The sequence below is a fragment of the Eschrichtius robustus genome, chromosome 4, assembly GCF_028021215.1.
Source record: "Eschrichtius robustus isolate mEscRob2 chromosome 4, mEscRob2.pri, whole genome shotgun sequence".
Classification (NCBI taxonomy): Eukaryota; Metazoa; Chordata; class Mammalia; order Artiodactyla; family Eschrichtiidae; genus Eschrichtius; species Eschrichtius robustus.
The window spans coordinates 85,092,175-85,105,232 of NC_090827.1; the positions used below are offsets into that span (position 1 = coordinate 85,092,175).

Sequence of the window (13,058 nt, forward strand, 5' to 3'; positions counted from 1 at the left end):
ATATTTTACCATTAAGTATGCAGTTAGCCTTAGATTTTCACATTCAATAAGCTCCTTTCTATTCCTTGTTTGAGTGTTGAGTTTTATTCCAGCAGTCAGTCACGTACTGAAAGATACCACGATACCACAGAAGTTTGGCTTTAGGCCTTCCAAGGGCAAGTCTGTTTTGTTTCTTCCCTTAGCTCTACAACATAGCCTTTACTCCTTGGTCTTAAGATGGCGCCCTTCTGAGATTTCAAGGAAATATTTATTGTTTACCACTTGAACTCCAGATTCTGACTTTGCAATACAGGCAGCTGCTGAAATCTCTGCTCAACTCTTTCACCTCCCAGATACTTCCTTCCTCTGTGTATGTAGGTTAGGAATCAGCCAAGGATTTGGGTGGAATATATAAGCAGACTTGGGGGCTCCCCTCTCTTTGGTCCTCTCATTTCTTAGAGTTTTCCATTCAATTCCAGGTACTCTGCAGCTCCAAATTCCAATTTTATTTTTTCAAACCAGTAAGTTTGTAGTTTCTTTATGAGCTATATTCTGTGCAAACTGGGAAGTATTCTCAGAAGGTAAGCTGGATAAATGTAGGGTTTATTTTGTTTGTTTGCGTTCTTCCAGTGATTGAATTCCTTCCAGTTCCTTTCTGGTTTTAGCTGCTTTCCAATGTCTTCAACAGCTGTTTATTTTTCCTTATTTTGTTCAAAGTAAATGTGTTAATAGCAGGAGGCTTAGTCTGCCAAAAACTGCCCCACTTTTACCAGACTGGAACTACCCATATTGGAGTTCTTACAGTTCCTCAAACAAACAACTTTTATCTGACCTTAGAGTCCCCAAATATGCTATTCCTCTACCTGAAGTATTATCCCCCTTGTTCTGTGACTAATTAGTTGACCAATTACCCATGATGTCTCCATTTAAATATCAGTTGCTCAACAAAGTCTATTCTTACCGTTTTCTAACTCATCTAGGTTGGTCCTCCTGCTACACATTCCCAGAGCACACTGTACCATTTGTGTGGCATTTATAAGACTCATCTTGCTTATGATTATTTGTTTAATACTTCCTTCTTTCTTAGAGTGTGAACTCCATGAAAGCAGAAACCATGCCTTCTACTATGCCTGGATGATTAGAAAGTGCTCAGTAAATATTTATAGCTTTTTGCAAAACCAAGATGTAAAATGTTTTAATTACCTTACCACAGATATAGTGAAGGTGATTTATTAAAACCATTCATAAGGGAATCCATCAGAGTACAGACACATGTACAGGTAGGCATCAGCTAATAATTATAGCAGAAATTCCTTTTGTCCACTTTGCTGATATTGTCTACTATGTTTTCAAACTACGTAATATTTTGTGTCCAGCTCAAGATAACCATAACAGCATCTTTCTGGAGGTTTTCAGGGACAATAGCACAAAGCAGATGTTTAAAACAATAAATCCAGATAAGTCTTCTGGCAGCTTTTGTATCATCACTAAGAAATCCATCGGATAACATTAATAATTTATCATTAATCTCATCAGCTCCAAGACCATTTTACAGCTTAAAAAATAATTTACTCCTTAAGTATAAGTAAGATCATATTCTTTCCCACTGCCCAGAGCTCTCTTCTTCCCTACAGCTGAGGCTCACATAAAACGTATGCATCTGGAGAGCTGAATTAACTCATCCTAAACAGTAGGGTGGCATTGCAATAGACACCATTGGATATATTGTATATTTTCTTTAGAAAATCGAACACATATAAGGAACCAGACTTTGGATATCTTGGAATTTTATCAGGTCCTCCATTAATTCCAATTAGAAACCAGGGTCTAGCACAGGGCTTGGCACATAGTAGCTGTTGAATAAACATTTATTTAATACATCAATGAAAGTGGTCACAGCAAAAGCTCCAAACAAAGGAAATTATAATAAACAAAGTTTATTGATTAATCCAGAAACATAGCCATTTTTTTAAAAAAAGTATAAACCAAATTATTGCTTTCAGTCAATGAAACCAGGCGCCCCATGGGTGGGAGCTCTGTTTAACCAACACAGCTCTTACAGCGCTGAAGACCATTCTCGTTGCAAGCCGTGCACTTCAGGGCCTTGAAAGAGTCCGTAAAGCAGTTTCGAAACACTGACATTTTGCTCCCGTGGCAGACGGAGCACGGAAGAAAGCCAAAGCCTCCACAGGAGGGACACTCGTGTGGATGCTGCACTCTCTGGATAAGTGGCAGGGGGACAAGAGAGGACAGAACGTGTGTTAGCATGACAACTCCATCAGCCCTCCTGTCTTTCTGTACTGTGGATGCTCATAAAGCAATACTGGCATAATATGGCTGGGGACCTGAAATCACCTACCATTAATATACAATAGACGCAGGGGAAACACTAACTGAAGTTTCCTTCATTATCTCATTGATGGCCATCAATAGCATAATCTTGGTGTGTAAGGGCTGGTACCTTTTAGGTTAAAGGGCACACACTTCCAGAAATCCATCAAATGAAAGCACATATTTACAAATCAAACAGTTCAGGAAATGGTCATTTGCATTAAAGGAAAATACTGTAACTTTCCCTTTAGTATCACGTCACAGTTTTGTATCTTTGTTTATAGAATAGTAGGACTGATAGTGAGTCTGGAAAATCAGAAAACTAAAAGCTGGAGTGGATGAGCCACTGTCAACTGAATATCCATCATCATACTGCACATGTGAATAATGCTTTGGTTTTTTTTGGTTTTTAAAAAATTTTTATTTATTTATTTATTTATTTTTGGCTGGGTTGGGTCTTCGTTTCTGTGCGAGGGCTTTCTCTAGTTGTGGCAAGCGGGGGCCACTCTTCATCGCGGTGTGCGGGCCTCTCACTATCGCGGCCTCTCTTGTTGCGGAGCACAGGCTCCAGACGCGCAGGCTCAGTAATTGTGGCTCACGGGCCCAGCTGCTCTGCGGCATGTGGGATCTTCCCAGACCAGGGCTTGAACCTGTGTTCCCTGCATTAGCAGGCAGAATGCTTTGTTTTTTTAAAAGCACTTTCAATTGCATTACTATATAGAATCTTCCCTCATCCCACCCTTCACACATACTGACACCATATTCTGTAAAGCAGCTAATTCAAGAAACATTATCCTCATTTTATTTTTAAAGAAACAGGCATAGAAATCTTAAGACATTTATCCAAGTCTGTAAAATTACCCACAGTAGCTATCAGCCTTTCTACCTCAAGTAAAAATAAAGTACCCATGAAAGTATAATGAAATTAACTAGCAAGGATGTTAAGGATATTTTCAAAATTATCCATACGTATTTCTATTTGCTTTTTTGAGCATGTGACCTTTACTGGAGTCTACTAGCGGCATCCATTCGCTGGCGGGGAGATTAGGATCGATTACAGAATGAATACAAAGAGAACGTGAGTTAATACCAAGCTTCTGACTGGCAAAATAGGAATTTGCAGCAATGTTTGAAAGCCCACCTTTGTGACAAGAGTAATTGCTAAAATAAGCTTGGGAAATGTAGACACACACACACACATGCGCACACACACACGCATACACACACACACAAGCACACTCAAACATACCTTACATACTTAGACATACATACAGATTTTCCCTGGAAGTTCACAATTGTACTTAATAAAGTCTCCAAAAAATCCACCTGAAAAGGTAACCGATTAACTAGGTTTAATCTACCATGTCCCTGGCAAGAAACCTTTTCCCAGAAAACAAGTATAATTTTCTCATAATCGGTACCCTGTGGAATGTACTTTGGGAAACAAACATTAAGGATATGATTGCTTTAAAATTTATATATTCCCAGACCACTTTTCAGAGATGCATATTCTGTATATAGTAAGATTTGTTTACAGTTACCATTTGGCTTTGCTATTATATCAAGATGGCAAAATCCATGTAATATCTTATTTTTAGTAACACAATTACTTTGATGGAAAGTAGTGATTGCCAGTCTGAATGACACAAACAAGGAACGCTGTCAAGTTTGTAGAGATCCAAAGCTCTTCTAAAAAGTTAGATTGTGGGGCTTCCCTGGTGGCGCAGTGGTTGAGAATCTGCCTGCCAATGCAGGGGACACGGGTTCGAGCCCTGGTCTGGGAAGATCCCACATGCCCTGGAGCAACTGGGCCCATGAGCCACAATTACTGAGCCTGCGCGTCTGGAGCCTGTGCTCCGCAACAAGAGAGGCCGCGATAGTGAGAGGACCGCGCACCGCGATGAAGAGTGGCCCCCGCTTGCCACAACTAGAGAAAGCCCTCGCACAGAAACGAAGACCCAACACAGCCATAAATAAAATAAATTAAAAAAATTTTTTCCACCTATGCTGACTCCTGTCCCTTCCCTTCTTTCTAAAAAAAAAGAAAAAAAAAAAGTTAGATTGTAGGTAGTAACTTAGTTTCTTTGTAGCTGGGTTTTTGTCATTTCTTTGTGCAAGAGTTGACCAAAAAATGGTGTACCAGACTTACAATTTTGCATGATATAAAAATGTCTTTAGAAAAAAAAACTTTCAGTAAAAACAAAAACAGTGAAGAAAGAGTAGTCTAAAAGCAAAACATAAGAGAATTAGTAAGTAATGCTATTCTTATCAAATTTTAGAAAAAATATGATACAGTAGCTAGGCCCTTGACATGCATTAAAGCCATGCCAGAGATTATGTTAAAAATATTTAATGACTTGTACGAAAGAACATCAATTAGTCAGAAAGGACTAATAGGGCCCTGAATCCAGGACTTCACCCATTAGTGCTGGATTGTAAATAGGACTGGATTCCAAGTAGAGTGGGATCATCAGATTTTGCAATTAAAAAAATTGGGATGCCCAGTTAATTTGAATTTCTGACAGACCACAGATAAATTTTTATATAAGTATGTGCCAAATATTTTATGGGACATGCTTAAACTAAAAAAATTATTCATAATTTACTTTAGGTTTAAATGTAAGTGGACATCCTATATTGTACCTGGCAATCCTCACAGGGGAATTGCTGACAGGGAAGAGGAGAGCTGCTTGGGAGTCTTGGGGTAGCAGCTATTTACCAACCAGTATAAATTACTTCAATGTCTTAACAACCAGTATAAACATGTTTCAATATTTTCAAATTCTTGAATAGCCTATGGTTTTCCCATAAAATATATTTGCAATGGCAAGCAAAGAACAACAAAGCTAGAATACATGTGAGCACTAGGAAGCTTCCTAGGTTCATTCACCAGCTATGTCACTCACTCCAAACACCAGGCTCCAAGCACAGAGAACCCAAAATGATAACGCAACGCAACACAATTAAAAATTATTGAAACTGAGCAGGACCCTGCAGAACCTTCCTGGGGACAGACACCTCCCCACCCCATCCCCTGCCTTTTGTTTATAGAAAAGCTTTAGTCTCCTAGGCCTTCCCTGAGTTCCAAAGAGCAAATTTAATCAGAGAAGTGAGAAAATGTGGAAACAAATGAAAACAGTTAAGCAAGACAAAATAATAATAGTTTAGCCATAAAGCAAAGTCAAGGGCCTTTAGTTCCTCCTAAAGGGCTAAAGATAATATCCTGAGCCATATCCTGGAGTTGTTTTGCAGATACTAAGACCCCCCCTGCCAACGAGGTGGAAGAAGTTAACTGCATGCTGACCTCCAGTATGTAGACCCCAGACAGGTTGGAACCAGAAGGTTGATGATGTTAACGCCCAAAATACCACCGTTACCTCACCACCAACCAATCAGGAGGATGTCCATGAGCTGATCAGGTACTCTGTGACCCTCTCCCTCACTTTGTCTTTAAAAACCCTTCCCTGAAGGCCACTGGGGAGTTTGGATCTTTTGAGCATGAGCTGCCCATACTCCTTGCTCGGCCCCATGTTGGGCACCTTACGATAAACGTTGTACTTTCCTTTACCACACCCCAGTATCAGTAGATTGGCTTTACTGCATGGGTGAGTGGACCCAAGTTTGGTTTGGTAACATTATCTTATATCATGGGCCTGGAACATGATTTACAAAAATTACTTTCAAAAGGGTCAAAATATCAAATGTTAAATATATGATGAGTCTGCTCTTTCTTAAAGTTTCTCCACAATTCAGAAAAAATAAATTTTCTAAAATGAAGTTAATATATAAATACTAAAAGCCACATTGTTCTTTTTAGAGAGAATCACAAATAGACCAAGGTCATTCTAAAATAACATCATCACTTGTATAAAAAGGATTACAATCCTTATGCAAACTGGTGGCCACAGAGTTTCTCCCCAGGAATCTCCAGCCATGTGTTTACCAGCACAATGAACATACCAGAAATTGTCAAGCTCTGTTGTCTCAAACTCAGTTTAAATTTGGCTGTCAATTTGAAATTTAGAGACAGAACTTTTCATTAGATTACTCAGTGCTGTAGTCCATACTTTAAACAAACTGGATCTAGTATATCTTTCTTTGTCTTCAAGCTTTCCAAAGGGGAAAAGTCCATGGAAGAGTCATTAACCATTACAGATGGTCACTTCAGTTACGATGGTTATTTCTTTGTATTCTAAAACACCTGTTAATTTTATATTTGTAAGGTGGTAAAATCAGTTGATTCAACTGATCAAGAACAGGAAGTAATAAAATAAGAAGAATAAATAAATAAATAAATAAAATAAAACAATGTTGTCAGAATCTGTGCAATGCCATGATGAGATATGTCTTTTACTTTAAAGATATGTCTTTTACTTTAAAGATATGTCTTTTACTTTAATTAACTCATTAAATTGTTGAGACAATTTAATGAGTTAATTCATGTAAAGTGAATAGAATATTGCCTGGCACATAGTAGCTACTTAACAAGTCATGATTAGCTATTATTTCATTAATAAATCCTTATTTGAAGAGATTTTTATCAACTGCTGCCTCAAGTTAAATTGCTTGTGGTCACATGACACAACCGTTTTCTACCATTCATAGAGTCATTTTATTTAAACACTTCTATACTTAGTCTTCTGGTCTAAGGTGTTACCACTGTAAGAAAGGGAGAGTAAATGTGTTTCAATTCACGTGCAAATTCTGATGTCTTGGAGCACAGTATTGGAAAGATTCTGAGGCCACTTCCACTCAGGAAAAATTAGCTGTTTCAGCCATAAACTTGAGAGAGGAAAGGGATAGCTTACATAGGATGTAGTGTCTATACCCAATTCTCACACCAACCTGATGTAATAGAGACTATCTCATTTCACAAATGATGAAACAAAGTCTCTTAATGAGTTAAAAAAAAATGTTCGGGTCCCAGGGGAATTTGAAAATTAGAAATTAGAGAACTCTCTTTAAGAACAATATGCATGCCCTTTCCTCTTTAAGAGTAGTTTTCAACCTTTACTTACATCCATTTTTTCCCAAATAATATATTATATGGGATTCCCCAAACATAAAACAGTTAAAAGGATAAATGCTGCAACTGAAGCAGAAGTGGGGTGGGGGTGGGAGTGGGTCTTGAGGGCACCCACTAAGGCTCCCCCAGTGCTCTACTAGCCTCCAGAAATCCTATTCCTGTTACATCACCCAGTATGAGCTATTCCACTTGTTCTTCTAATAATAGTAAATAATTCAGTCATTCCTAGCCATCTCCTTCAAAGAGCGCTTTTGTTATCTTGGAACTCTGGTTCCAACTTAAAAGAGTTCCAACAATGAGAAAGAGCTGGCTTATACTACATGTTCCTGTGTCCTAAGTCCAATACCTCAGTAGACAGCTTTGTCCTCAGTGCAAGATGGAAAAAGAGCTAAAAAATTCCCCAAATTTGAACAGTGTTCCAGGTTGGAGGAAGGAGGAATAACTGAAGTTAACGATAGTCATTATTAGTAGTAACAAAACAGACTTCCACTTTCAATGAAGAGGTTGACAAGAGACACTTTGACCTTCAAGCAAGTAAGAAATCTAGGGTAGCTCTTCAGTGTCCTGGAGCCCAGCAAAGCTGGAAACCAGGCAGACTTGGTTGAGAATAGCACCTAGTAAGAGTACTAAATCTACAGAGTGCCCCTCTTCTGAATAGTGGTTTGGGTAGAGGCATGTCCCTTATGGGTGGAATTCAAGAAAAAAGGAGTGCAAAATCATCCTCCCTTTTACCTCTTTCTGTTCATATATTCTTGGCAAGGGAATTTTAAAAAATAAAACTCAGTGGTCTCATTCCACAAATAAGTCCACATTGCCAGGAACTGTGCAAGGCGTAGGGGATCTAGCGGTGAACCAGAGACCTCCCTGTTCTCTTAGTAGTAGCTCTCAGCTACAAATAAGGATTTATTTGTGAAATAATGATTAATAATGACTAATCTTATTGAGTGGCTACTACGTACCAGGCAATGTTCTATTCACTTTACATGATTCACTCATTAAATCTTCTCAACAGCCCTTTGAGTAAAAGGCAGATCTCATCATAGTGCTGCAGAGATTCTGATGACATTATTTGAGGATGGCCTTGGTCTATTTGTGATTCCATTTAAAAATGATGATGTGGCTTTTTGTATTTATATATTAATTTTATTTTAGGAAATTTATTTGTGATCTTCGATTACGTCCACTCCATACCGCAGTCATCTGAATCGAAGCCCCCAAGCATTCCTTAGTCTCTAACAAAGGACCAAGGGGACAAGGGGGGAGTTCATGAATGATTGTCAAATGGGTTTCCTTTGTAGCACAAACTCAAATTTCATAAATATAAAGAGTTTTTGCTGTTATATAACATAGAAACAGGATGCTAAGCTCAAGGGTCTTCAGTGTTTTCTTCAAGATCAGGAAATGAATGAACTTCTTATTTTTGAACTCAGATCATCTAATCTTATTTTAGGAGAGCTAGAAAGTCTCTTAAGTATTTTACCAAAGAGGAAGCAACTTATCTGAGTCTCCGTGACCATAAACCCCATCATCCAGGTTGTCTATGAAGCAGACTCACTCCATGTAACAGATTATCAAAGAGTGAACACTTGGCATATAATTATCTCTGGATGACTCACCTTTTTCTATGTATTTTGTTTTAAACTATATTCAATAATTTAATTCAGCAAATTCTTGTTAAGTGCCTAATAAACGACTCTCTGTCTGACCTAGCTCTTAATAAACAGAATCGTTCCTGATAATTAGAGTTTCTAGCATTCTCAATTTGCAGAGCTGGGAAAGAAGCCCCTGAACAAAATGCTGACACAGGGGAAATTTGTTGCTTATATTCCTGAATGCGTAAGCCAGATGTATGAGTCTGATTCTTGACCCAATGGGATGTACTGCCACAACCCTACTTAAAAAGATGTTCCAATTTCAGAGGCAGCCAGAGCACTTGGCCTGATTTCCCAGGTGAGTAGGTGGTACTCTGCTGCTGTAGTCTCTGAACATGCTGTGGCCACCCACCCCACGGAGAAGCAACATCACCCAGAATGGTGCTTCTCCAGGGAGGGTCAGGCCAGTCTTTGATAGCTCCAACGCCTTGTACAGACAGCCTGTGCCATTTCCAGCATCCTCAGTGTATAGCTGGGAATCTTACCTCTGTTCTTCATAAATAACAAATCAGGCTTTACGAGGAAAAATGTACAAAAGTGGACACTATGTTGGCAATCTCACCAGCAATGACAACAAAATGTTTGCTCATATCTTTAAAAAACAGCAAGGCAGAAGCTTACTTAGAGCTTCTCTACCATCTGAGATCTTTAATCCAGTACCTGCCATAACAAGGTGATTGCTAATCATCTCAGGGATGCCCTGACTTCCTCTGTGTGGGCACCATCAGGATCAGCTATCCATCTTGGTTATCGTTTCGGGGAAATCCTTAGACATCTCTTTGCTTTTGATCTTTAGCCTGTTTATTAATATAAGTAAATACATAAATATATAAATAAATTTTACCCCCCAAATGGTGTTTTTTTTTTTTTTTTAAATATTTATTTATCTATTTATTTGGCTGCGCTGGGTCTTAGTTGAAGCACGCGGGATCTTTTTTTTTTTTTTTAACTTTTTTTTTGGGTTTATTTATTTATTTAATTTATTTATTTATGGCTGTGTTGGGTCTTCGTTTCTGTGCGAGGGCTTTCTCCAGTTGCGGCAAATGGGGGCCACTCTTCATCGCGGTGCGCGGGCCTCTCATTATCGCGGCCTCTCCTGTTGCGGAGCACAGGCTCCAGACGCGCAGGCTCAGTAATTGTGGCTCACGGGCCCAGTTGCTCCGCGGCATGCGGGATCCTCCCAGCCCAGGGCTCGAACCCGTGTTCCCTGCATTGGCAGGCAGACTCTCAACCACTGCGCCACCGGGGAAGCCCCCCAAATGGTGTTTTTATTCATCTTTTTCACCCAAGCGTTCTCTTACATAAAATAATTCTTTTTCTCTTCTTTTTCATCAATTAACTGCTTTGCCTTCTCAAAAACAAACAAACCAACCAAAAAACCAAAAACAAAACAGACAAAAAACCCTTGGATGAAAGAGGATTCATTCATCTATTCACTCAACAAATAATTATTGAGTGCCCATTATTTTCCAATTCCTGTTCTAGGCGCTAGAGGTAAAGAACAGAACAAAATAGACAAGAATCTGTGTCCACGTGGAGTTCATATCTTACTGGGAAGATCCCCCGCAAACTGTGCCAGGAGCAGAACCCACATTGGTGCAGGTAGCCTTATTAAATCCAAGTCTCATACCAGCTATTGCCATATTTCACTTGCTTCTGCTGCCTTTGGCCAGCTCCTCATGTTTGAGGCCACCTACAAGTCTTCATCAGCGAATCAGGCCCCCTCAGTTTCCCCGAGCAATTTTCACTTAGATGGAACATATGCTAGAATTCTTGGGCCAGAAAACTTGAAATTTGATTTGCTGACACCGTTTCTGATGACCCAGCTGCAGATGCTAAGCCTCTTTCCTCTTCATAACTGGGGTAACTGCTGAAAACTGGGGCCTGAATTACAAAGACCAGGGTGATGAATTATGCAGCACCCAAGTAACAGCAAATTAGAACTTAGTAGGAGCTGTCTGGTTTCTCTCCGAAGTTATTGCCAATTTTCCCATCTTCCACAATGCCACACTAGCATAAGATCCAAGTGTTAAAATTCAGTCTGTTTCCTGGACCTTGTTCTCTGCCTACCTCCCAGTAAACTTCTCATCTGGGCCTTGGATCCTGCCACATTTGATCAGGTTTCCCAGATACCTACATGCCACTTAATTTGAGAGTGATGGCCGCATAGATTCATGGTTAAGATTACGGAGTCAGGCTCATTAAAATCATGAATCAAACACTATCTGTAAGGTCTGGAGCAAGTGATTTAATCCTCTGTGCCTCCATTCTCTTGTAAAATGGGATAATAATATCTGTAAAACAGGGATAATAATAGAACCCACCTCGCAGAGTTATTGTAAGGTTTCAATAACTTAATACATATAATGCCAAGAATATTACTTGCTACTTGGTAAGGACTCCAATGTTTCCTACCTCAGGAATATTAAACTCCTGTTTCATTGCCAAAAGCAATGAATGAAGGTTTGGATCTGAATCTCGTCCTTTATCCACTTTTCCTGGTTCTTCCAACTGCTTCTCCAAGGCCAGTCTCTTTGCCTGGGTGAGTTTGCCTTAAACCCCAGGCCCCTCACAGGCAGAGTTCAGGGCTTTCTGGATGGCTGCAAATTCTCTACCAGTTTGTTATATGGACAAAGCAGCCTGACAGAGTTATAACACCTTACAAATCCTATGAATGGTCGAAGCCAGTACCGTACTATTGTATATATTTCAACATTAAGAATAGTTTTAAATGTTTCTGGCTTATTTATGTCATCTGTAGAATTGAGACAGACTTAATGAAGAGCAGAGCATAAAATCCTCTTTCAAAATTCTTTGAGCGGAGAGAAAGAGAGAGGTTATGTTAATATATAGCATGGCAGTGTTAATCAAGTTGCAGAATTAAGAAATTATAGACTCAAAAGAATAAAGTCCATGAATAGCTAAGTCAATCGTCAACCTTTAAAAAGAAGAGTAATGAGGGACATTCACTTTATAAGACTCCAAAAGATGCTTTTAAATCACAGAAATAACAACAGTAAGATACCGATACAACAGGAACAAATAGAGCAATGGAACGGATTAGAAAGCTCAGACAAAGACCCAGGTACATACGGGGATTTACTATAATAAAAAATTGGCACAATAAAGCAATAAAAAAATAATAGATTATTTAATAGATGATGTTGGAAAGCTAGCTAACTCACCAAAATGGAAATGATTCTACATGAATGAAAGAACTAGATGCGAAAAATTATAGTTAATAGAAGAAAATGTTAATAGATGAAAATGTAGTTAATAGAAGAAAATGTAGGATAATATCTTTGTGACCTTAAGACGGAAGGATACTTCATAAGTAAAAGTTCAAAAGCACAAAAATAAGGAAAAATAGCGGGTTTGATTATATCAAAAGATTTCTGTTGGATGAAGGACACCAAGAAAGAAGCTAAAAAGAGGGAAGGAAATATTGACAATGGCTAAAACCAACAAAAAGCTAATATCTAGAATATAGAGGGATCTTCTGAGAATCAACAACAACAACAAAAAAGACAATTCCAAGACTTTTCATGGGCAAGGATAAGAATACACAACTTACAGAAGAAGAAATTTAAAAATTTAACAAGCATACAAGGAAATGCCCAAACTCAATGGTTATCAGAAAAACATTAATTAAAATGATAAGGCAATATCTCCCTATACCTACTACCCTGGCAAAAATTAGAGAACAGAAAATTGGAGAACAATGTAAAACATTGCCAGGAATGTGGGAACATACAAAACCTCTTTCTCCACAGGAGGGAGTGTTGGATGCTGCAAGCATCATGGAGAGCCACCTGGCACTACCTGCAAAACTGGGGATATGCATAAGCTATTACCCAGCGATTCCTACTCTCAGAGAAATCCACGAGCAAACACGGTCAAGGTTGCTCCTTGCAGCGCTGTTTGTTTGAGGGAGAAGTTAGAGGACATCGGTGGAAAAAATGAGTAGATAAAAAATACTGGGTGGGCTCCATGCAGCTGCATTGTCCAAAATAGGAGCCATCAGTCAGATATGGTTAATTATTTTATTTATTTTAAAATTTGTATTTAAT

The 13,058-nt window shown here is 38.8% G+C and overlaps 1 protein-coding gene across 4 annotated transcripts in view; it reads right to left on the reverse strand.

Moving 5' to 3' along the window:
- Positions 1 to 1,935: 1,935 nt before the first annotated feature.
- GRXCR1 (glutaredoxin and cysteine rich domain containing 1) overlaps positions 1,936 to 13,058 on the reverse strand; it is a 334,368-nt gene continuing 323,245 nt past the window's right edge. For 3 of the 4 annotated variants that reach the window (XR_011073848.1, XR_011073845.1, XR_011073844.1), the window contains one exon: positions 2,051 to 2,199. Coding sequence is in view for 1 of the 4 variants with exons in the window: in XM_068542244.1 (XP_068398345.1) it covers positions 2,020 to 2,199 (180 nt within the window). In the remaining 3 variants the exon portion in view is untranslated. Of the gene's footprint in view, positions 2,200 to 13,058 lie in introns of all 4 variants that reach the window. The other variant, XM_068542244.1, reaches the window with a different exon arrangement.